A 24,096-nucleotide genomic window follows, 5' to 3' on the forward strand; every position below is an offset into this window, starting at 1 on the left:
TAAACGTTTAAAAGGGAATTCGCTGTTTGTGGAAGTTAATGATCTGTTCCCATCTCCTCTCACTACATATATGGCTTAAGTCTAGGTTTCTCTAAATGTTCCTCCAGCATAGTACTGTATAACCTAGCTGTCAACATGCAAAAGAGGCAAGTGACGTGAAAAAAAAAGAGCCTCCGATGTGAGAAAAACAATAAAATCTAAAAATAAAATAAAAACGACCGAGATTATTTACGACGACAGCAAAACCAAAACTCAACTATTCATGACATTTTGGTAATTCTGAAAATTAAACTTTTCGTGGAGCACTTGAATATGTAGCATAAACTCAAGGTTGTTTAGGTCTTCCCTGTGACGTCATTGCGCAAGGACGTCCATAATGGGCTTGCAGCTGTTCTCTGACAAACAATAACAAGAACAGTGATCGCCTTCCCCAGCGAAATAAACTGCGACTACTGTAGCGAGCCTTCTAACTGTAATTTTGACGCCTCATCAACACAAATTGAGACCGCAGGCGTCTTGTCACTGACGTTCCTAGTGAGGTAACTCTGGCCTCCGCTTCCTCCTCCTCCGACTCGGAAACCGGCGGAGCTTCGCCGCCACCGCGGAAGAAACACCGAGCATCGGTGGCGGAGGGAGCAGGAGAGACCGGGGCTTCTACTGATCTTGTGGGCCTCTCTGCGGTGGTGTTAGGATTTACTTCTTTCCCAAGCCCTCGCGCAGTTTCTACTATTTGCCGTAACCCTCACAGAGTCACCAACATCAGCATTTATAACATGCAGGCCAACGGGGCAGGACAGGGACAAAATTCAGAGCTGTCCTGCCTAAATAGCGCACAAAACGGAGAGTCGTCCACTGCCGGAGGAGCACATTCAAACGGGCTGTTATCCTCTACAAACAATGGGACTACTGTCACTACCAACAACGGCGTCCCATCATCGGGAAATTCTGTTGTTTCAACCGGCACGACCTTGGGCTCTGAGACGGGTTCAAGCATGAAAAAGAAAAAACGTCTATCTCAGTCAGATGAAGATGTCATCCGTTTAATAGGACAGCATTTACACGGTCTAGGGCTCAAGTAAGTAGGTCTTTAGAGTAACGCGGAAAAAATTAATCATGTAAAATGTCATGTCAGCACAGAACAATCCACCACCTTACTAGTGGCGATTTTCAGCTGTTGACATTAGTCATAGGTATGATGCAAACCCCTCTAATATGAACTGACAACAGGAGGATGATAAACACAGGGAAGAGGACGCAGGGGGCTCCATTTTGCAGAATGCAGAAAGGACTGTCAGCAGTAGTATTTTATGTCCAAACGAGTCGGTAGAAAATACCAGTTTTTCAGATACATGTAACATTAGAAATTACCTCCAAGATGTATTATTTCTGTTCACTCAGTTGTGTTTAGAAATGTTATAAACAGGTTCTTCAGGTACACATTTAAAATGGACAAAATTGCTTTGGTGCTGCCTATTTAGCAGTAATCATTAAATTAATTTCATTGTGTGTTTACTGGCTTAACCTACATTACAACAGACTGAAGATTTTAGCATGGATCTTAGAAACATACTGCATGTGGCTTAATAATAGCTTTAGAATCAGTAAACAATGTCCATATCCCTGCCATTTTTTAGTCAGACAGTGGACTTACTGATGCAGGAATCAGGCTGTAGACTTGAACATCCTTCTGCCACCAAGTTCCGCAACCATGTAATGGAGGGGGAATGGGACAAGGTACTGAGAACACATTCATCCGACACCTTTTCTTGGCAGTGCCTTGTAACTAAGTCCAGTTTATTGTATTATACTTACCTGGACTATATTAAATGGAAAAATGGGGAAAATTGTCTATATTTAAATGTTTGATGGGATCTATTGTTTGTTTGTTATGTTGCTAGCTACAACTGAAGTCACTCAAAGGTGACTATAGAAATGCTGTGTAAACTTTTTTGAATTTAGGTATTTGGTGTGCAGATGCATATTAAGTCAGTTTCTTAAATAATTTTCACAGTTAGTGGTTCTTTTTCAAGTCATTGCCATCCAGCACTGGGTGTAATGTCCTTGTGAATTAATTGTATGAACTTATTTGTCTCTGCTTTGCTGATAGGCTGAAAGTGATCTCAATGAGTTGAGAACATTGATGCATTCACCAAATGCTATTGTGGTAAGAGAATAATATCCTCACAAGTGCTTTTCTGTGTATTGAAGCTTTGTCTCAATCAGACGCTGACTTGACACATGTCTTTTTCTGCCTATTTTTAGCGGATGAAGTTCTTACTCTTGCAGCAAAAGTATTTGGAGTATTTGGAGGACGGGAAGGTTTTGGAAGCGTTGCATGTTCTAAGAGCAGAGCTGACTCCTCTGAAGTACAATACCGAGCGCATTCATGTCCTGAGCGGGTATAGTACTGCTGCTATCTATTACTCACTTGAAAGCCCTTTCATCTCTTTGTGGGAAGTGGAAAGGATAATGCTTATTTGCTCTGTTTCATGCCAATTTGCTTATTCATTAATATGAATAATATGAATTAATATTCATTAATAGTATTACTGTTGTGTATAAGTATTTAAAAAACAATTACTACTAATGCAACTCTTACTATTACTAATCATAATAATAATAATGATAACAATAATAATAATAATAATAATAATACCAATAATAATAATATATTCATGAACATTTTGGCAGTAAAATCAATAAATAACATAAAATCCTAAAAAATGAAAAATATTTAAATGCTAGTACTGTGTTCCCATGGCCAGATCTTTTTTTTTTTTTTTTTTTTTTTGGTGCAGTGGATAAAACCGAAGAATCTAGAAAACTTTGATCCCTTAGTGGAAGTTTCCTTTACATTAATTCTGTGATAATGTAGAGTGATGAACTCTCAGGATGGAGTGGACATGCTGTAGATGCCGTAGACCTTTTGGTGATGAGTGTTTGTCGGGTGTGTAGGTATCTGATGTGCAGTCATTCTGATGATCTTCGAGCCAAGGCTGAATGGGAAGGAAAGGGGCTGTCCTCTCGCTCCAAACTGCTTGACAAACTCCAGAGTAAGTACAGTACACATACTCACGCAAACACTTTCCTCACATATCCCTCTGTACTTGGTTCCCATGTTGTTGTTTTTTTTTGTTTTTTGTTTTTTTTTTAGTTCTCACATGATGTGTGAGAATTAAAAAAATAAATAAATAAAGTATGCATGTATTATCCTGTATGTATTACAGTTAAAGCCTTACACAGCATTACACAATTCTCCAACCTTATTCTCATTCATTTTACTTCTTCTCTCTTTCTTTATTTTACCTTCTTATCTGTCTATCAGTATCATGTAATTCCCCTTTGCCTCTCACATTCAGGGTTAGGATTGGTATCATTTTAATTCTGCCAACTCAGGAAATGAAATCAGGGAATAAACTAATAGAGATGTAGTGGTGAACTTGGTGAACTAAATTCAGTAAGTCTCCTGAAGTGGCTGAATTGAAATGGAATTTACCCTAACCCTGTATATGGTCTTTAATCAGCTTCATCTCCCTGCTGTCTCTGTTTTGGCAACCTGCCCCTCCCACTCCATCTTTTTCCATCTCTCTCTCGTTTCTGTAGCGTACCTGCCCCCTTCGGTGATGCTGCCCCCTCGCAGGCTGCAGACACTGTTGCGTCAGGCAGTGGAGCTGCAGAGAGATCGCTGCTTGTACCACAACACCAAACTGGACAGCAGCCTGGAATCTGTGTCTCTGCTGGTGGACCATGTTTGTAGCAGGTTAATGTGCTCTGGTTTTACCTATGTGCTCTGGTTTTGTGCTCTGGTTTTACCTAATCGGGTCCTGCCGATTCATCTTATTAATTTCATCAAGCCGTAGAGGCTCTACAGATGGCCTCTCTAAAATGCATTCTCGTTATTGTCTCTAGGAAACAATTCCCATGCTACACACAGCAAATCTTGACAGAGCATTGCAATGAGGTCTGGTTCTGTAAATTCTCCAATGATGGCACCAAACTGGCCTCAGGATCCAAAGACACTACAGTCATTATTTGGCAGGTCGACCCAGTAAGTACTTCTTTTTTTTTTTTTTTTTTTTTCTTGAAAACAAAAATGAACTACAGGCCATGCATTAAACAAGAACTTGGATAATAATATTATTTTAGTAAACAAGAATAAACTGATTATAAGGTCTTTATCAGAAGGGAGGGAAATGAGGGTAGCTTGACTCTGGGTTTGACAAATATTGCTATGGTTTGACAGGAGACACACCAGCTGAAGCAACTGAAGACTCTGGAAGGCCATGCCTATGGGGTGTCTTACCTGGCCTGGAGCCCAGATGATGCATACCTGATAGCCTGTGGCCCGGACGATTGCTCAGAGCTCTGGCTTTGGAACGTTCAGGTGCAGCCTCACCTCACAGAGATACTACTGATGTTAGGTTTCAGCTTTGCTTTGTCTGCACTGAACCCATATTTTTGTCTTTTAGACAGGGGAATTGAGGACAAAAATGAGTCAGTCCCATGAAGACAGCCTGACAAGTGTAGCTTGGAACCCAGATGGCAAACGCTTTGTCACTGGGGGCCAGAGAGGCCAGTTTTACCAGTGTGTAGGTATCTTCAGTATCTTGGTGTTTAACAAACCATGCTAATTATCAACTGAAAACTGTTAATTCAACCGATTACCTTGCATCCTTTAAATAATGATGTCCAAATGATAAGGATCTAGATGGAAACCTTTTGGACTCTTGGGAAGGAGTTCGCGTTCAGTGCCTGTGGTGCTTGAGTGACAGCAAGACAGTGTTGGCCTCAGACACGCACCAGCGTATCCGTGGATACAACTTTGAAGATCTGACTGACAGAAACATGTAAGTGCGTGAGGTTGCCTGTAGACCTAGTCTAACTGGAATGGCTGTACCTGTATACCCTGTCTAACTAGAAGTGGTATTGTGTTCTTTACCATTGTCTTTTGGTTGTGTCCCATAGTGTCCAGGAAGATCACCCTATAATGTCTTTTACTGTGTCAAAGAATGGCAGATTAGCTCTATTAAACGTTGCAACTCAGGTACTTGTTTTCTTTCATAATGTTTCATTTCATTGCATGTCTGTCTTTTATATTAAGGTAAAATAGTAATGTTGCATACCTTCCCTCTTGTTTCGTGTAGGGAGTTCATCTGTGGGATCTACAGGACCGGGTACTGGTAAGAAAGTACCAAGGAGTGACGCAGGGCTTCTACACCATCCACTCCTGCTTTGGAGGCCATAACGAGGACTTCATTGCCAGTGGGAGTGAAGGTAAGAACACGTAGCTTATCATGACTCTCCTACTTTCTTGACTTATGCTAGGTTTATTTCTTCAGATAGATATCAAGACTTTCACTTATTTAAATACAGATTGAACCATCTAAAAAGGTCAGCATTTTACAGGAGCTTGAAGTGCATGAAGCATCATTCCTATTTTTCCTCTTGATCCACCTTCAATAGAGAGAGTATTTGTATCATGCCCTTTATCTGTAGACCATAAAGTGTACATCTGGCACAAGCGCAGTGAGCTGCCCATTGCTGAGCTGACAGGCCACACGCGCACTGTGAACTGTGTGAGCTGGAACCCTATGTTGCCAGGCCTCATGGCCAGCGCCTCAGACGACGGCACTGTCAGGGTCTGGGGTCCCGCTCCCTTCAGTGATTCCCAGGATGCAGAGGGGCTAAGCGGTAAGAGCTTTGTTTGCAACTTACAGCAACAAACTGTATAAAGATCTGGACATTGTGAGAGTAAAGTAGTTTTAGTTTTTCAGCGCAGTTCCTGAGCATCCTGTTATGCAGCTGTTGAAAGGCAGAGAACATACAGGATTAAATGAATTGGCTTTCCCCTTTCCCCCCTCTGTAGAATGCTGTAGCATGGACAGTTGATATTGACTCTGAAGCTGAAGGCAAATCAGTGATACACACTTTAAACACTGCAAGAAATTAAGGATGAATGAAGTAAAAACAACACACACACACACAATGTTTTTCTGGAGGTCCCCCCCATAGCAGTGAAGAGGCTGAGCTAACACAGAAATGCTGGACAACTTGAATGAAACTTACCCATCTGCTGGCCTTTACCCTGCGACCTCAGACCTGCGTGGCATCCCTGTTTTGGTCGCCAAGGAGGCTTACTGACCTCAATCTGATGTCTGTCTCCTGCCCTCCACACTGCAGCCTCACAAACCACACCAAATCAAAGCATTATTTATTACTTCTATTATTTATTGTTGTGAATCAGTCCAGGCCTCTGGCTTGAGTTGTAGTGATGGTGTGTTCTGTTCCTCACAATATTAACTCTTTTTAAAAAAAAAAAAATGATTATTTTAATTAGTTCAGTTGGTATGATCTCCAAGGCCCCTCTCTCCATGTGATTAGTGTACAGGGGCAGCAGGGGTTTGGAGATATTGGAGGGGTCATAGAAGTTGGCCATCACACCCTTTTCTGCATGACCTTTGTGCTTTTCAGCTATCTGTGTGAATGTATGCCTGAAAAAATGTGTTTTCACCAGCAGAATGTAACAGTGTCATTTTTCTTCCTCGTTTAGAACTATGGAAGCAATTGACTGAATTTAGCGTCAGTTTTTAAAAGTGGGATTGGACTTGTTTTAGTTTATGAGGAAAATCCTAAAATGATCCCAAGTTCCTTTTTTTCCTCCATCAGATTGTGGTACTTTGTTTTCTAAAGTCGCCATCATGTGTGTATGACTGGAAAGCATGCAAGAAGAGAAACAGCGGAACAGGGAGGGCATGAGTTATGTTTGACTTCACAGCATCATTTGCTATCAGTGAGGCTAAAACGGAGTGTAATGCTCCAGAATTGAGCGTACTTGAATCTTTTAAGCTGTTAGAAAGATCCAACAATGAAACTTAAGATTTCAGATCAGGCCGTTTTGACTTATCAGCATGCTTCTTGCCCTCTGTTGTCCTCTTTGCTGGTACCTCGTAAGATCTTTGACCTTTGATATTTGAAGGTTTTGAGCACATGTAAATATTTACCATATTTAGTGCAAGAAATGCAATGAATGCTTTCCCTTTGTAAATGGATAATGTTGGTTATATCTGGATTGTGTTATTGTAGTAAGCACAAAGGTACGCATCTCCAGTGAATAAATAGGCTGTTGACGTGCAAGATGATCAGTTATCATATAGAGTAGTTTTGGTGGCTTTCTCAGTGCTGATGGACAAAGAAGAGTAGAGTTTAAAGGTAATGTAAACAAGCTAGGTCACATCAGGCTTTCCAGTCTTTGTGTGTGTGTGTGTGTGTGTGTGTGTGTGTGTGTGTGTGTGTGTGTGTGTGTGTGTATGTATGTGTTTATATATATTTTTATATATATATATATATATATATATATATATATATATATATATATATATATATATATATATATATTTAAAAAAATCACAAAATGTTTCCCCATATGCTAATTTTCTTATGTCAGTATGCTGTCATGTTTTTTGATATTTTCATAGTCTTTGCTTTTTTAAATGCTTTATCTTAAGACAATTATTCATCACAAAGGTCAGATTTTGAGAATTTTTTGGGATTGATTCATTATGTTTGTCTACAATTGTATTGATCCTTTGTTTTACTCATTATTTTTCCCTGAATTATTATATATAAAGTATTTCTTGGGAAGTGGCCTGTTAATTAACTTTTGTTTTCTATGTGACATTTTTACACTTTCATCTTGTTTGTACACACAGGAGTGATGTGCAAAATTAAAGCATTCAGAGTGTTGTCTGGCCATCAAGCCTAACAAGCTTTGACTATTATGATTTGCTTTGTAATATGTGCTATGTATGTGTGTGTATTTTATGGCATGTATTATAAGACTGGTCAAGAATATCATTTAGGCTGAGCGTCCCTTTTCCCCCCAAAATGGTATCTTTTTCCCACCTGCATCAGGTAAGCTCCTCTGTACAGGTTATCCCTACCCTCACCAGCCAAACCTGTTCTGTCTCTGAGGAGTGACACACAGAGACACATCTTGGCACCATTAAAACACTGACATCTCACCAGTGTTACATTCAATGTTCTGCTTATGCAAATTACCTTTTTTTTTTGGTGACTTCGTATTTCATTTAAAGGCTTGGATTTGCTTTCCTGTGCTGTGAAAGCATGGCTTTGAGCCAGCTCACTAACCACAGAGGCCCAGGGTGGAATTACCAGGCAAACACTCAGTTTGTTTTGCATCAGGTTCTGAAGGATCTGTTTTGCATTTAACTGTGTTAATATTCTAAGTGATTGTACTGTTATGTAACGTGTAGGAGAAGTCTTACGTAAGCATATTTTCAATAAAATGTTCAGGGTTTTAAAATAGCATGATGAGTCAGTATGTTTTACTCTGCTATAGCATTCTACTGGGACATCAGCAAAGGCACAATCTGAAATGCTGTCAACACAATACATATACTTGGTGAGCTTTTAAAAAGAAATTGCATTGTGTTCTCTCATTGAGAATTTTTTGACTTTATTGATACATCTGTAAAATTCCTCTGGATTCTTTCTTGTCTAATACACTTCAAGATGTTTGCTACCCCATAAATGAATGTCTGATCATAAGATTTCCCAACACATTTGGAAGACAGAAGAAAATGACCTTATAAATAATGTATAAAATTACTGCCCTTCAACCTCTCCCAATGCTACCAGCTATATTTGCCAATACCTAGTTTTTGAGGGTTTTGATTACTACTAACTCCACTGTAAAAATTTAGAATGTTTGAACTCGTCTTTTTAAGGGGTGGCTGAAAGGTCTAAGTAATGCTATAAGTTCTGTCACTGATCTTTATCCTATAACATACTTCTGACACTTGAAACAATGAAACAAATCTAATTTGATCAAATACCAGTTACACAGTGCTGGGCTTACATAAGTACATTAGTCTTTACTTATAGACTTTACATTAATGTCTACATTAGACTTTTCCAGTCAGACTATAGATGAATACACATTTCACACTGGTGACCCCAACATTTAATAGCAGATGTGTAGCCAGTTGGGCAAAGGGGGGAAAATGCCTACATTGAGGGTCCCCCCCCCCCCCCCAGATTTTTTATTTTTATATACATTTCAAATGAATTTCTGTCTAAGAAGGGGAGCACAGTAAATACTGTAAAGTACCTTTGCATATGGTATATTTATTTATTTTAACCACAAAATATACATCTCCCACAAGATGTTAAATTAAATGTGATTGTCATGGTGGAAATTTTTGAGCCAAGAGGATGCAATGTCACCCTTTGGAAACATGCATTTTTTTATGGAGAGTTTGGGGTTACTGTGAATAACCCTATATGCCACATAAAGATGTTAGCATTAAAACTAACAGCTAACTCAAAGAGTAAAATAACTTCACCCTACAAAATGGTAAGGTACCATCATTTGCACTTGAAACAAAAACATTTGCATCTTACTTTCCTTCATTGTCTGAAGGAAGGGCTCCCTATATTTAACTGTCTGACTAGAATGAGTTTAAGTCTGTGTAAACAAGTGGGACTATACTTGCCAATATGTGTGGATTCTTGAACTCTTTGTAAACCTGGGTTACAACAGGTGGACGCAGTGGGTATTCAGCCATATGCCAGCAGTGTTATGTGGCCGTGGGTAGAGGCTAACTTCATTGTAGAAACAGGCTGCCACAATCCCAGTTACACCTCATCACAAGACCGGCAAGTTCAAAACTACAGGGCTTACATCCATGATTTTAATGGCTTCTTGGCTATTTGATTACCTCACCCTTATCCAGCATTGCAGAAAAACAACCTGAACCAGACGTCCTACAGAGGATGCTTATCTCCACTCTTTCGGGCATATAGGTAAGATGGAAAAATAGGCAAGTATTGGAAAGATTTTGAGTCTCCCCTCAGTGATCATGGTTCATCAATTAACAGTTAAGTCTAGTTCAGATGTAGTGATACTGTGCAAATTTTCAGTTGCTTAGACATCTATGATGGCCACAATTTCAAACCAACTCTTGATAATTTAGATATAAATCCCATTATATAGATCCCTCGTTACAGGTTAATAAGAACGAGATGCAAAGCATGCGGAACTATTACCTGAAGACCAATACTAGAGCTAAGCAGTGGTGCTTGTCTTGGACAAACCAGAGTAGACTGCCATGAAGGACCGACCAAAAGCCAATTAGTCTTGTAAACCAACAGTTCCTCAGTTTATTATTACCCCTGAGCATAGTGTTTTTCATTCAAACTGCACTTTTTAAGATGCCCCTTTTATACAATACTACAATTAAACAATGGTTCTCAAGCCAATAAATATTGGCTTGACAAAATTTCTGACAATCGTTAAAATGAAAACCAGAAGGCACAGAGGTAATCATTGTAGCCTACATTCTCAACCAAACTGAAAACTTTGTAATAGTCCTAGAGAAAACGAGTTATAGACAACACTGACTTTGAACCATAAACACAAAAGGACATATAATGCAAATTAAGCGACCTCAAATGTAGGACAAGCCTGTAACATGTATTGTAGTTCCCTATTCAGAGTTACTCTTACATGTCTATTAATAAAACATTGTATAAAAAGAGTATTCTAGCAACTAATGGTGTAAAAAATAAAAATAAAAAAATAAAAAAATTCTAAAGACAGATGGACATGGGTCTTGGAGATGACAGCATATTTAAGACAAGCCTGTCAAGAGATGACATGCTCACAAGCAATAAGCCAATCCGTCACTCTGATGAGTGTGATTGTCATGTTGTTTCAGTCCTGAGATGCAGTGCATGGTGTGAGCATTGCTGTGGCTTTAGAGCCACTTAGACCAAACACAAACAAAGCAATTACATAGAGCTGTACTTCTCTGCAAATATGCAAGCAACAGACACAGTAACACCTGTCTATCAAATTGATCCAGGGCAACTTTCAGGTTGTATGTCTTGTGTTTTTTCAGAATAGAGAAAGGTTATGTTGGGGAATGAAATGTCTGGTCGAGGGTGTTTTCTTGATGAAGCTCAGGCTGTAACTGCTGAGTGTATTCTGTCACAGCACAGAGCAGACAGTTTATGATTCTTACATCTGCAGCGCATCAATCATTGATCAATGCCAGGATCATGCTGAAAATGAAACCAGAGAGTGTGAGAGTAAGTATGGTTGAAACCAGGCAAGGGGCTAGATGGACAAAGACGTTAAACAGGGAGTCAACTTTTGTAGAAATCCTAAAGACAGACAAAACAGGTTCCGGTTTCTGTCTAAGTACTGTTTAACTTTTAAGTCCTACTGCTATTTATTTAATCTATAATATCAGTTACATTGACAAGCTGTTTTATTACTCAATCAGCTCTATTTACAAAGTTAGGTATTCTACAATATTAATTGTATACAGTGGTGATTAACAGTGTATTATGGATTAATAAGTAGAGTAAAAGAAGATATTCTTCAAACATTCATCAGTTAGTTTATTAGAAACACTTGTACTTACACTCACCACCCACATTTTCAGGTACACCTATCTTATAGGCACATTTTATACTGTGCATAATTACACTGCAGCCCATCTGTTTCCATGCACAACTCATCAGCAGCCCTCTACTGGACATCAATGGTCAGTTATTGAACAGATGTTATCTGGGTGGCAGACTGACCACTATAAATACAGCATTAATACTGACATGATAGTGGCATGGTTGAGCCAGTATATGTTTAATCAGGCACAACAGTGTTTGTGGGATTTTTACATGTATAAATATAATTACAGGCTTGATAGTGGCCTGCTCATCAAAAACAAACAGCCAAAAGTTGTCCTGAAGTCACAGACTGACCACTAATGCTAAAGATGAGCACTGAAGAAAAAGTGTTTCTTACAAAGTGGCTGGTGAATGAATAATATCATTAGCTTCTTAAAGCCACTGTCTAAATGAGACTTCAATTCATCATGTCAGACATTCTGTGGTTTCTTGTTTTACCTGTACAAGTAGATGAAGAAGCAAAGTAGGTGAAAACCCAGTTTGATCATGGCCTCCTTCATATGGGACTTCAATTGGCCCCTATTGTGGATCTCCGTTGGGTCAAATACACCCATGTTACCCATTGGAACCTTTACATATCTTGTGAAAAAGACAGAACAGTTTAGTAATATAGTATCTTATTAAACAATATTCTGTTTATGATCTTTTTAAAAGGCATGCCATACTCATACCACATATGGCTGACAAGTGCTCACCGGTAAACATTCCATGAAGCCACAGGTACATTGAGGAGGAAAATGAACCAGTGCATGGAGACTAGCATCAATACTGTGGCCAAAGCCTGGCCAACTAGTTCGGGTATGACCCACTACACACATAGAAAATTTATTAGTCCCATTGTTAGACTTTATAGACAATCAAATTATAACAGCACCTTTACCGAGGCAGACTGATATAAAAGCCTTAATATAAAGCAAAAATAGAAGCAACCTTCATATTTTGAATAAAGAGCTTCTCCAGTACAAATACCTACTATTTCTCAAACACAATTTCTGGGAGACCATGCCCAGCATATTTTGTGTCAACAGACAAGACCAGGATCATAAACACTTGTTAATTATATGAGATGTTAAAATTATGTGATGGAAAAACACAAAATGTGCCCCAATGCCTGTAATAGAGCACTACTGATTACGCCAAACAGCGACAAGGGTTTGACAAAGGAAAATGTACTGCTTTTTAATAAACACAGTGAAAACAACCAGAGAAGCGCCTTGGCATCCTTGTGGAAATTTGACTAGTATTAGGTGCATGTTTTTATGTAAAAAATCTGCCCAATGAAGCACTATGACGAACACATACTTTGTTTAACTTTGAACAGCAAGCCCGGGCATTAATATAATCACATTCAAGATCAGACAGAGTGATTATCTGCATAGAAGGTTAAGGTTATTTACTAGCTATAATTATTTGCAACAACAATCAAACAAAAAGGCTAAAGCAACAATACAGGCAACTAGCTAGCTAGATTAGCTAATATATAACACCAATTAAACAACCGTGTTCAGTGATTTTAAATCAACCTAATTAGTTAGCATCCTATCCGTTAAAAAGCCGTCTTTGGTAAAGCCCCTAAATTAGCTAGGCAGCTACGTGTTCAGCTAAATTTTTTATTTATATTTTGCTAGCTGCACGTCCCACTTAACAAGACTAAAGTTAAAATAACTGTGATTGCCTGACGTCCTCGTCGGTATTTCCGTGATTGCGCGAGCTAGTTAGCTAGACTACGTTAGTCAGCTACTGGCCAGCGCTAGTTAGCTACCCAGCTAAACGCCGTAGACTAGAATGCCAACACAAAATCAGAATGGAAACAGAAAAGTATCGTTTGAGTCTAAATTTGGGTGATATGCAAGGGAAGGATACAAAATATACGGACAAAAAAATTAGCGCACAACAGTCGATAAGCGACAGAATAAACACAGCAGCTTCCATCTTCGAGTTCCTTTCTCCGTCTGGAGGACTGTTTCCGGGGTAAAAGACCGCGCCCACGTGGTTATTCGCGTGTTTTACGCAAAACATCACCTATGCAACTGTCACGTTTAAGTGCCAGATTGAAATTCATTGAAAAAAATGTTCTAATTACTACTAAGATTTTTTAGCTCGGCAAGGTGATACATTTGAGCAAGGGTGGGGGCAGTGCAAGGGAGGTCCAGTCGGCTAGATGCATGTAGTTGGTCGACTGGACCCACTAATATATCTCCTCAGTACTCCTTCTGTAAACAAAACAATGAAACAATATAGCTAAAATTTATTTTACAGTTGCCACAAGTCTCAAATAAATTGGATGGATGTATGTGTTTTACTTTTGATATCTTTAAAACAGTGATAAAGAGTTCTGACAGCAGGATTTTAGTTTTACAATGTCAATACTGACCTTGATAATGCTGTATTATTTGTCTTCTAGGAAAATTTCATATTCATAAAGCCAAAGCATTGAATTCTAAGCCTAACTTCAGATTTCATTTTTGCTTTGACATATAAAATCCCGTTTAACTTCTTTAAATCTGTCCAAGCCTTTGAACAGTAAATCTGCAAAAACATACACATTACTTAATACTATTGTTGATAGTATACCTCCTGATAGATACACACACACACACACACACACACACACACACACACACACACACACACACACACACACACACAAACACACACACACACACACACACACACACACACACACACACACACACACACACACTGTGTGTGTGTGTGTGTGAGAGAGAGAGAGAGAGAGAGAGAGAGAGACATAAAGAACTCACGTTGAGGAATCATAGACAGTACATCATAATGTATTGTCTATGATTCCCCAAAGTGAGTTCTTTATGTCTGTAAAGGTAACAACAACAACAGCAATAATAATAATAATCATCATCATCATAAAAGCGTTGGATCAACTTTTGTTTGGGGAAGGGCCAAAATATATAGACCCCAAACCCCCCCCCCCCCCAAAAAAAAAACAAAACAAAACCCAACAACAACAAAAAAGAAAAGTCAGGGCTTATTTTAGTGTTATTTTGTCAAAGAAAGACAATATTTGGTGTGTTCAAGAATTTACACTTGTGTATAAAGTATTTAAGCAATATCACAACATTATTATGCATAAAATAATGGTTAAACGTCTCTTGGTTATTCCAAATTTAATGCTGACATAATTACATTTTTTTTTATTTAGAAGGTCATTATAGTGGAATCATAGGTAAAAATAATTATTCCGAGGGGTAAACATCATTAATTTTTTTCTTTTTTGTTAAATGAACTTCCCTAGCCTAAGGAGGTAGAGGAAATGGTAGGTATTGACTACGCAGTTTCTTGACATCAACTGTATTAAATATTTTAAGAGATATCCTCTTCTTTGGACCAACTTAACCAAACGCAGATTTTGGTCCTTGAGGCGTCAGGCCGGAACAGTATGATAGGAGGACCAGCTCGTTCCTTTCACCGGCGAGAACACGCTTCTTCTACGTTATTTTGTGGCGTCTCATCATGAAATCAGTCAATTCCCCAAGGAAATAGGCTGATTACTTTACTGATGCCATCAAATAAAAAACGAATGCCGGGGGATTCCTGCTTTTGCTACAGCCGGTGTTAAAACCTATAGTAAAATGTTGAATTAAGATCTAGAGTGTTAAATGAACACCATGGGCGTTGACTTAAGCCAACTGGATACAAACCTTGTAACCAATGGGGATTTTAAGAATTAACTACCTTTTATATAGGGTATATTGTTTACAGGCCGAAAACTACAATAACTGCCGAATGCTTTATGATTTACAGTTATACTGTAGCAATTGTAACTATTTGCATAAAACAAACAAACAAAATGAGAGGAGTGAAAAAATAAAAACAAACAAAAGAAGCGCTGGTGAGTGGGCGGGAGCTGTTGTTGCTGTCATAGGATGCTTCGCTGTCATGAAGAATTCCTGCGCTGACTGAATAGGATACTGGATACTTCTAGCGTGAACCTCCCTCCCTCACTGCTGTAGCTATGGCGGCTCCTTTAGAGCAGCTAGATAAGTGGAAAGATTTTAACGAATTCACGGATATTGCGGAACGGGAAAAGCAACTACATCGGCTTAACTTGAACGTCGAGGAAGTATCGGAGCTCCTGAAGGGCTTCCCAGACCACGATAAAGGCCTGTGTGGGGAGACGTTCAGTTTCAAATCTATGGAGGACCTGGTAAACGATTTCGACGAAAAATTAATCGGGTGCTTTGGAAATTTCAACAATAAATCCACCGAAGTAAAAGCTCCTGTAAAACCAATATCCGAGGATACCGTTTTAAAAAATGACGAGTAAGTAAAGTTCATACTAAAATATAGAGATGGGTTGACGCGTCGACTAGTACATGATATTGGAAGATAAGGAGATATGCTACCAATTGGCGAACTGCTTTGAAGCTGCAGTAATGGACTGATAGGTCATTTAATAAATATAATTAATAAATAGTAAATGAAGCATGCCAAAGTTAGGTTTTATATTATTGCACTTAAAAAGTGTCATTTGTATTATTTTCTTTAACATTGTCTATTACTTAATACAAACGTGAAATATTGTACTTTTTGTCTGACGTTTAGAGTACCAAACGGGCAAAATTACAGCATCTGAGATAGCCCAGCTCCCTTTGTAAGTGGTATCACGTGACTTCGTGGTAGCCTATCTGCCGGGTAATGGCTTAAAGACAGTTCAATTTTCCATAGGTTATAGAGTGCGACTTTACTTTAATCTAACGGGATTGTAAAAATGAATTGTCTTGATTTAATGAGATTAGAGTAAATTTATAACTCTAAAGTGATTTTCTTCAACCATTCTTCACGAGTATAACGAACTCCTTGGTGGTAGACCCAATACTGGTCTACTGGTTATAAGAAACCATTTCCCCCATGTTCACAATAAAGCAAGCCATGCTGTCCAGTTTTAGGTAAAGTAAAAATGTAAATACCAAAAACATGCCAGTTCTACTTTTTTTTTTTTTTTTTTTTTTTTTTTACAGTTTTTATGTGCATGTGAAATTATACTTGTGCGATTCTTCTTTACACACTCCCGTTGGAGGAGAACCTCTTTTTGATTTTGCCTAACAATGCGCACCTCCCCTCTGTCATAGGATCTGGAATGCCCTGACGGATAACTATGGCAATGTCATGCCAGTTGACTGGAGTCATTCTCGCTCTCGGTCCCTTCACCTCCCGACCCTTAACATTGAGGACAGGCCAGTGAGTGGAAGATCCACATCCTTCTCTCCTCTGACTCAGCACTCCTGGGGAAATGGCTCATGAGAGGATGGTAGTTCTTGACTGGACTAACACGTTTTCCTTATTTTATTGCTTCAGAAGGTGGATAATATGAATTTGGATGTATCTGATGATGAGGATTTGAGGGAACAAATGGACATGCACTCCATCATTGTGTCCTGCATTAGTGAGGAGCCCCTCTTCACTGCAGAGCAGGTGCCACTGTAGAGCTTCACTGTAGTACAACCAAAAGCTTCATTTCTTAACTGAGTCATAGTGGCCCTTTAATTTAGGGTTCACATTTGAGGATATGCATTATCAAGGCAAACTATGTTCTGGTAGTTTGATGGACACTGTTTTTGCATAGCATAGATTGCATAGCATATTCTACGTTTATGGTACCAACCATTCATTCATTGCTTTAAAGGTAATTGAGGAGATTGAGGAAATGATGCAGAACTCTCCAGATTCGGAAGCAGAACAGAGCGCCACTCAGTCAGACCTGTTCCAGAGAGCAAGCAGTAACTGCCACAGCTATGAGGAGAGTAAGTGCCCATATACAGGTCTGTCTATATGAGCATGTGTTTGTGCTGTGTCTAACCAAAGGTATGTATGTAGGAGTGAGGAACCTTAGTGTTGCAGAGCTAAATGAGTTACTGGAGGAGGTGGAGACAGCCATTTGTCGCTACTCTGAGGAGCTGGTCCAGCACCTGGCGCTGAGAGATGAGTTGGACTTTGAAAAGGAGGTGAAGAACAGTTTCATCTCTGTGCTAATAGACGTGCAGAACCGTCAGAAGGAACACAGAGAATTCCTGAAAAAGAAGAGGAAACTAAAAAACGGAGCTGGAGGCCAGCATGGCAGAGCAGAGAGATTACCGAAAAGTGTGAGTAACATCAATATTCATTTACTTCATAAAAGGGTAGACTGAAAGTATCTGAATAACTTGACGTTACTGCCACACAGTAGTTTGCTTCTTTTCCTACTTCACCTCTGAGTGTAGTTCTTCAGTTCTTGTTCTTCAGCCCTTCAGTCCTGCTCCTCTAGTGTTCTTTGCTCTTCTCTACCCATTCTGGTCTTTCAGCGCTTCAGCATGGAGAGCATCTCTACTGCCATTCAAAACGGCTTGCGTCAAACCTTTGGGAATGGGGTCGGGGACAAACAGGTGGCTGTTCTCTTCCCTTCCTTTCATTTCTTTCTCAAGATCTCAGATTTCATCAACAGATATAAGGCAAACAGAGACTTAAAGTATGACTGTTTCTTTTTGCAAGGGTCTGTCCATTCCACCTTTAGCCATATTAATACTATGGCTATAACTGGTCTTGACCTTCCACTCTCCTCACAAGTGTCTTCAACATTCTCACAGTATCTCACTACAGTCATCCCTTATGAGAAGAAGGGTGGGCCACCATCAGTTGGGGATCTTCAGATTCTCACAAAAAGTGAGTATTGCCTGTTCAGTCCTATATGAGAGTTAGTAAAATTTTCATTCCTCATGATTTCTTTGTTCTTTCTAAAGTTCTTGAAGCCATGAGGGATGACAGTGACAATGTCCCCAGTCTTCTCACAGACTACATCCTTAAAGGTGGACATCTCAGTTTCTCTTTTATAACTGGAATAGCAGTGATAGTTTTATGCAACAATTATATAGTGTTTAATAGGTTCTACGTAATTGATGCATAATAATGAAAAGGAACTTTGTTCATCTGACTTAAGGCCCCTTGTTACCTAGCACAGGGATATTTACAATAATCTCAAACCATCTCTTTCGCTATACTTTCACCGTTTTCCTTCACCGTCACTCTGACCTGCTAACAGCCGTGCACAGCTCAGCACAACAGTTCTCAGGCCACTGTGCCTACATTCACCTACAGCATCTTTCCTGCTGTACCTTCACTTAGCTATGTCATTAGTGCAGTCTCTGTCTGGATGGGCTTTCAGGTGTTTTTGCATATTTGCACAATTTTAGAATCTTTTTCCAAGACCTTAAATCTTAACAGTTTCCTTGCCATCATTCTGTTCACTGCTACATATGCCTTCCTATTTAAGCATCCGTCAGAGTGAATTGACATTTCTGTGAAAATGGCCATTGATCTCAGTGATTTTGAGTTAGTCATTGTTAGGTCTATGAATCATACTAAATGATCATGACAGGTATGTAATCAAGGTTGTCACATCAAGCTAAGGTTGTTATCTGTGCTCTCTTTGACAGTGCTTTGCCCCACATGAATTGACAGAAAAAGGACGTTTCCATGAAATTATTTCCAGATGGACTTTCTCAGTGCGTTTCACTTCACATTTAATCACTCAAATTTTATTTTTCATCTCTTCCATCATAAGGACTATGATGGTTTTCATGCCACACACTGACATGCAGTATTATCTCAACTCTGATACTTTATGTCAGAAGTTTAATTCATCTGAAGAACAACAAAAAGGTGTGACTTTATAAAACGAAAGTGCTCTTATAACCACCTCTGGAAAATGCATGTTTCATTTTGGTCTTTATTTACGCACTATAAATGCAAAGACCATGTGATGCCATAGGCTGTTTAAATTTGTATTGCTTTAAAATTGACAATGTTCTTTTGTTTAGCTGTAGTTTTGCTCCAAGGGGTGTTGTAGCTTCAATCCTAAGGGTTGACTAGTTTTCCTGTATCCCGAGAACACACTCTGTGTTATATGGGTATTGCTGTTCTCAAGTTACATTCTTTAGAGAAAAAAATAAAATAAACTTGTCACAAAATAAATTATTGTTTATGAGACTTATTTAGACCTTAACATCAAAACATCAAACTGTTATGCCAAATAAGTAAATTAGGCTGAAGTGACAATGATGGGAAAACTGTACAACTAATACTGAATCATTCTTGAGTCTGTCAAATAAATTTCTGTTTAATCAGTTGTTTGTATCACAGCTTATTTATGTCACAAACACACCTGTATATGTCAGGTAACTATTTTTGTATTTGCAGCATATTATTTATTAATGTAGATCATTATAGTTGCCCTATGAAATTATTTTCCCTCAGTCATTCTATTTTTAAGGGAAAAAAGAAATGATGGAAAAAAAGAACGATCTGTACTTTACGAACACTTGCTTTTCTGATTAATTCCCCTTAGTAGTCATAATTTATGCATTTTAATTTGGTTTTCATTAAAATGCAGCATATCAGACAGGCCATTAGTAATTCTATGCTCAGCAATTTAGCTGTCTCCTCAATATTAGTACATGTAGATAATATGGTCAAAATATTACACATAGTGAATGTTTCACTCATGTCAGGCTCTTTTCCAAGTGCACTAAAAACCATAGTTTTAAACCCCTTCTCAAATGAAAAACAGATCCAAATGTGTTAATTACAGTCCCATTTCATATGTACCTTTTTGTCTTAAAACATCTATTTTGACCATTTTCATGTTTTCCATCCCAACCACAGCAGTGAGACCTCTTGTAACGGTTCTTAATGACATCTGTTTAAATACATATTGTGGAAAAACATCTGAACTTCTACAGTGCCTTTGACATCATCGATCATAAATTGCTCTTAGCCAGACTTGAGAATTAGGTTGGATTTTCAGGTTTTTAACAGGTTTGGGTCAAATCCAAATGGCAGGAAATAGAAAATATAAATAGACAAATATATGTCTGAGCTAATGCCTATGAACTCTGCTTCTGTTGGGCTGATTTTATTCAATTTATATGCTTCCCCTTGGCTAAATCTTCCAAGACCATAGAATATCCTACTACAGCTATACAGATGATACTCAGATTGATTGGGCTCTCAATATGTCAGTGTCTTGAACATAATACAAGCTGAATGTGCAAAGGCTTCCTGCAGCTGAATAAAGACAAAACTAAGATGAATTTATTTGTAAATGAAGATGAGAGCTGTAGACTTGCTGGCTGTTTTGAGTCTAGAGCTCTCAAATCAACAGAGCTAGGCAAGAACCTTGGTGTTGTAATGGGCTCTAATTTCAGTTAGCAGTCATGTCAAAGCAATTACTAAATCAGCATTCTATCATCTCAAAAACATTAATAAAATGAGAGATTTTTTTGTCAATCCGAGACCTTGATAGACTCATTCATGACCTTATTAGCAGGACTGATTATTGTAAGGTCCCCCTTAAAAAGTAAAATTCAATTGATTCAGAATGCAGTTGCCCGAGTTCTTACTAGAGCCAAAACAACAGAACATGCCTATACACTCCTATTCTTAAATCCTTACCTTGGTTCCGAGTATGTTATAGAATTTACTTTAAGGTACTATTACTCATTTATAAAACAGTGAATGCTTCAGGGCCAATTAATCTACCTGACATACTCAAACAACACAATGCTAGCAGGCCTCGCAGATTATTAGGAGTTCATTGATTAATTATGCCTATGGTAATCACTTAAGCACAGAGAAGCAGCATTTAGCTTCAATGCAGCTCTTAAAAGAAATAAACTGTCAAAGAATCTCAAGGCATATATAAATTGGAAATAAAGCTGGGTCTATTCAGTCCAGCTTTCAGTTAGGCCCAAAACATAGCTCTCGCTGACAGTTTTAAACTTCTATGTGGATTTTATGCATTTTATACCTTTTATGAATCATTTATTTAAATTCCACTTTTATTTCTTTATTTATAAATTTTATTATAAACATATAAAAAATGTCTTTTCTGTTTCTATTTAATACATCTATCTTAGTGTAAAGCACTTTGAATTACTTTGTATGAAATAAACAAACAAACAAAAAAAACATTCATGTTGCCATTCATGTTGAGGCCGTAGGATATATTATAACAAGTGTGCTATCAGTGAATGGGTTAGTTGAAGAGCATTGGCTACAGCAGAACACAGTTGCCTTTGTGTAATTATTTTTGATGTTAGATAAAGCCTGTTGTTTTTCCACAATGTTCTAGGTCGTCGTGCTTTGTTTCACTGTGGTGGTCTAAGATAATTTTTGCATTTTATGATATCTTCTTGTCTGCGTATATCCCATGGTATTTGGCATCCCTGTTTGTTCCGCCCTGGATATTTGGTTTCAGCTTCCTCTTAAGCAAAATAAATAAAAAACAAAACAAAACAAACAAACATACATAATCAATCAATCAGTCTCTCTCTCTCTCTCTCTCTCTCTCTCTCTCTCTCTCTCTCTCTTTCTCTCTCTCATACACAATACAAATATGGAGACAAGGACACAGCAATTCTTTGATTTTTTTGCTTGGAGACTCAGAGATATCACTTAAATCATTTTTAAAAAAATATTTGTACTTGTGCAGAAACCTCTCACTTTTTAAGGTGAGACAACAAAAACCAGTGAACACATACAAATGGCATTATTTATTGGACTTACAGGTGCTTTTGATTTCTGGTAAGATGGCTTAATTGAAAGCTCAGATTCTGTTACTATAGGCAGGCAAACTCCCCCTTTGTTCCGAACACTGAACAAAGACTAATAAAACATTGGCAGGAGAACCACTATGTCGTCATCCAGCACAATGACAGCCTGTCCTTGCTTCTGGTCTGTTTGCACCAGTCCATCATGCAGTCATGGCCTCGTTGGCAGGCAATGTCAATGACGCCAGCAAGCGTGCTCACTTTTAACTTACTCAGCAAAAAAAAAAAAAGGGAAAAAAAAGACAGAAAATATATATATATACGTTTATACAACAGCAACTCTACATGATATCACACAAACCTACATTCAACCATGAAGTGATGCTGTACTAGGTCCTACAACACTCCAGAGAGAGTCAGAATCCAGCCGCATTCCACGCCCTGTATGTGGTACCAACCGTGGGTACACTGGTACCCCCTAGATGCACAGGGGCGGGGGAAGAGTTAGAGCCACACTGGGTATGGCCTCTTGAATGAGCAGTGCCTCCTTTCTTTTGTGCATATACAGTATACATTTTAAATTACACAGGTAGCAGCAGCACCCCCAAAGCCAGGGGTCAAAGGGGCTGTGGGGCATGAGGAGCAGGGGGAGGTCTGTGGGAGCACGTCACGCTGCTGCTCCTCCCTGGACGTGTGCAGGGTCTCCGCTCTGGGCCCTCCGGCGCCGCTGCTCAGTTTTGTTCCCATTCTCCGAGTCCTCCCGATCACTGTCATCTCTCTCGCGCTCACGCTCCTTCTTCCGCTCTCGCCGGCTCTCGCCGTTTGCCTTGTCTTTCCGACTGTTGCGGTTCTTACGCTCTCCTTTGTTTTTGTCACTCTTTCCTGATAAACACACGCAACATTAGTTAGAGTCCAGATAAAAGGAATCCAGGGACTCCTTAGACTCCTTAGACTCCTTAGATACAGTCCTTATATGCAGTTTTTGCATAGTAATGTCTGTTCTTTCTGCTCTATAAAATAGCATAAAAATAGTTATTAAAAACAGTATAAAATAGTTAATTAGGTATCAAAATACTCTAGTAATATGTCAACATGCACAGAATTTGGCACATTCCATGTCAATCTGTTACATTTGGATTAAGAAATGCAATTTCACATTTATAATCCTCACACTGATAGCTGTTTATGGGTCACTTGTGAATAATTAATTCAACCAAATTAATTTAAAATATGGACCGGGGAAAACTCTATAAATATTGTAACTGCTGTGCTCAGGTTAGCCACAAGATGGCAGTCTTGTTCAACAGCTTTTTTGTTGCTTTAGCAGTGCACTTGGCAAATAAAGTGTCCTCTTTTTCTGATAGTATTTGTCAAAAATAGAGAGCCTTAAAATAAAATTCTGTTGATGTTACTTTATCTGGTGTTGCTCAATGTTCACAACGAGCCAATTTCAATTCCTGACGGGCGCTTATCAGTGGGTGAGTGGAGCAAGGCTGAGTTCTGTTGTGCGGAGGATTGGGAAAGTGCTGAGGTGGACACACACCCGGCTCCCCCCCTCAGCCCTGCTCTCCGACTTGATTAATCAGCGCTGCTCTCCCTGGTGCTGGGGGATCAGGGCAGCCTGCCCACTGCAGCCCACACTGACCTGTGCATTCCTGGGGTCCAGCCAGGGTGATACGTTGCTCTACCAGCTACGGCTGTTTAGAAGACAGCAGCAACAATGAAGGGTGTGAGCCTCAGGCTCCTTCTCTCACTGAAGGCCACGCAAACCCTACATCTCCTCCCACAGACTGAGAGAGCTGTCTCATTTCACCTCTTACCCCCTCCACCCCCGCCACCTCTCACACACACTCACACACTCACACACACACACACACACACACTCACACACACACACACTCACACACACACACTCACACACACACAAACACACACTCACTCACACACACACACACTCACACTCACACACACACACTCACACACACACACACACACACTCACACACACACACTCACACACACACACACATACTCACACACAC

General features: G+C 39.1%; 4 protein-coding genes across 13 annotated transcripts in view; 2 read left to right on the top strand and 2 right to left on the bottom strand.

Annotated features, from left to right (window-relative positions):
• Positions 1-375: 375 nt before the first annotated feature.
• On the top strand, positions 376-6,825 carry wdr26a (WD repeat domain 26a). Of its 4 annotated transcripts, XM_035531121.1 has the most exons (15): positions 376-1,075; positions 1,635-1,734; positions 2,108-2,164; positions 2,263-2,399; positions 2,956-3,053; positions 3,326-3,331; positions 3,604-3,760; positions 3,910-4,048; positions 4,244-4,384; positions 4,470-4,589; positions 4,702-4,847; positions 4,966-5,044; positions 5,145-5,274; positions 5,497-5,691; positions 5,867-6,825. In XM_035531121.1, the coding sequence occupies exons 1-15, from the start codon at positions 774-776 to the stop codon at positions 5,887-5,889; spliced, it is 1,830 nt and encodes a 609-aa protein (XP_035387014.1). In that variant the 5' UTR covers positions 376-773; the 3' UTR covers positions 5,890-6,825. The 4 variants fall into 4 exon arrangements, with proteins under 4 accessions (XP_035387014.1, XP_026875081.1, XP_035387013.1 ...); XM_027019280.2 differs by lacking the exon at positions 3,326-3,331; XM_035531120.1 differs by lacking the exon at positions 5,867-6,825 and having other exon boundaries at positions 5,497-5,851.
• Positions 6,826-8,459: 1,634 nt separating this feature from the next.
• cnih4 (cornichon family AMPA receptor auxiliary protein 4) lies at positions 8,460-13,466 on the bottom strand. Of its 2 annotated transcripts, XM_027019293.2 has the most exons (5): positions 13,360-13,466; positions 12,799-12,867; positions 12,192-12,304; positions 11,935-12,075; positions 8,460-11,085 (listed from the first exon to the last, which is right to left on the bottom strand). In XM_027019293.2, the coding sequence occupies exons 1-5, from the start codon at positions 13,426-13,428 to the stop codon at positions 11,058-11,060; spliced, it is 420 nt and encodes a 139-aa protein (XP_026875094.1). In that variant the 5' UTR covers positions 13,429-13,466; the 3' UTR covers positions 8,460-11,057. The 2 variants fall into 2 exon arrangements, with proteins under 2 accessions (XP_026875094.1, XP_026875095.1); XM_027019294.2 differs by lacking the exon at positions 12,799-12,867 and having other exon boundaries at positions 13,373-13,461.
• Positions 13,467-15,090: 1,624 nt separating this feature from the next.
• On the top strand, positions 15,091-19,631 carry fez2 (fasciculation and elongation protein zeta 2). Of its 6 annotated transcripts, XM_027019255.2 has the most exons (9): positions 15,096-15,795; positions 16,605-16,713; positions 16,831-16,947; positions 17,159-17,276; positions 17,350-17,615; positions 17,814-17,894; positions 18,096-18,171; positions 18,249-18,314; positions 18,942-19,631. In XM_027019255.2, the coding sequence occupies exons 1-9, from the start codon at positions 15,488-15,490 to the stop codon at positions 18,956-18,958; spliced, it is 1,158 nt and encodes a 385-aa protein (XP_026875056.2). In that variant the 5' UTR covers positions 15,096-15,487; the 3' UTR covers positions 18,959-19,631. The 6 variants fall into 6 exon arrangements, with proteins under 6 accessions (XP_026875055.2, XP_026875054.2, XP_026875058.2 ...); XM_027019254.2 differs by having other exon boundaries at positions 15,091-15,795; positions 17,509-17,615; positions 17,814-18,171; XM_027019253.2 differs by having other exon boundaries at positions 15,093-15,795; positions 17,814-18,171.
• A 2,336-nt stretch (positions 19,632-21,967) lies between these two features.
• rspo3 (R-spondin 3) overlaps positions 21,968-24,096 on the bottom strand; it is a 13,479-nt gene continuing 11,350 nt past the window's right edge. Inside the window, exon 6 of the mRNA XM_027019287.2 lies at positions 21,968-22,937. Coding sequence (XP_026875088.2) covers positions 22,723-22,937 — 215 coding nt within the window. The 3' untranslated portion in view covers positions 21,968-22,722. The remainder of the gene's footprint in view (positions 22,938-24,096) is intronic.

The sequence above is a fragment of the Electrophorus electricus genome, chromosome 10 (genome assembly GCF_013358815.1).
Source record: "Electrophorus electricus isolate fEleEle1 chromosome 10, fEleEle1.pri, whole genome shotgun sequence".
Lineage (NCBI taxonomy): Eukaryota > Metazoa > Chordata > Actinopteri > Gymnotiformes > Gymnotidae > Electrophorus > Electrophorus electricus.

Coding starts and splice junctions, on each gene's coding strand:
- wdr26a (XM_035531120.1), top strand. CDS start 774: ATGCAGGCCAACGGGGCAGGACAGGGACAAAATTCAGAGCTGTCCTGC. Junction 1,076..1,634: donor TTACACGGTCTAGGGCTCAA/GTAAGTAGGTCT, acceptor GCCATTTTTTAG/TCAGACAGTGGACTTACTGA. Junction 2,165..2,262: donor ATTCACCAAATGCTATTGTG/GTAAGAGAATAA, acceptor GCCTATTTTTAG/CGGATGAAGTTCTTACTCTT.
- cnih4 (XM_027019293.2), bottom strand. CDS start 13,428: ATGGAAGCTGCTGTGTTTATTCTGTCGCTTATCGACTGTTGTGCGCTA. Junction 12,076..12,191: donor GCTTCATGGAATGTTTACCG/GTGAGCACTTGT, acceptor CTTTTTCACAAG/ATATGTAAAGGTTCCAATGG. Junction 11,086..11,934: donor TTCTTCATCTACTTGTACAG/GTAAAACAAGAA, acceptor TTTCATTTTCAG/CATGATCCTGGCATTGATCA.
- fez2 (XM_027019253.2), top strand. CDS start 15,488: ATGGCGGCTCCTTTAGAGCAGCTAGATAAGTGGAAAGATTTTAACGAA. Junction 15,796..16,604: donor ACCGTTTTAAAAAATGACGA/GTAAGTAAAGTT, acceptor CCTCTGTCATAG/GATCTGGAATGCCCTGACGG. Junction 18,172..18,248: donor TCTTCAGATTCTCACAAAAA/GTGAGTATTGCC, acceptor TTCTTTCTAAAG/TTCTTGAAGCCATGAGGGAT.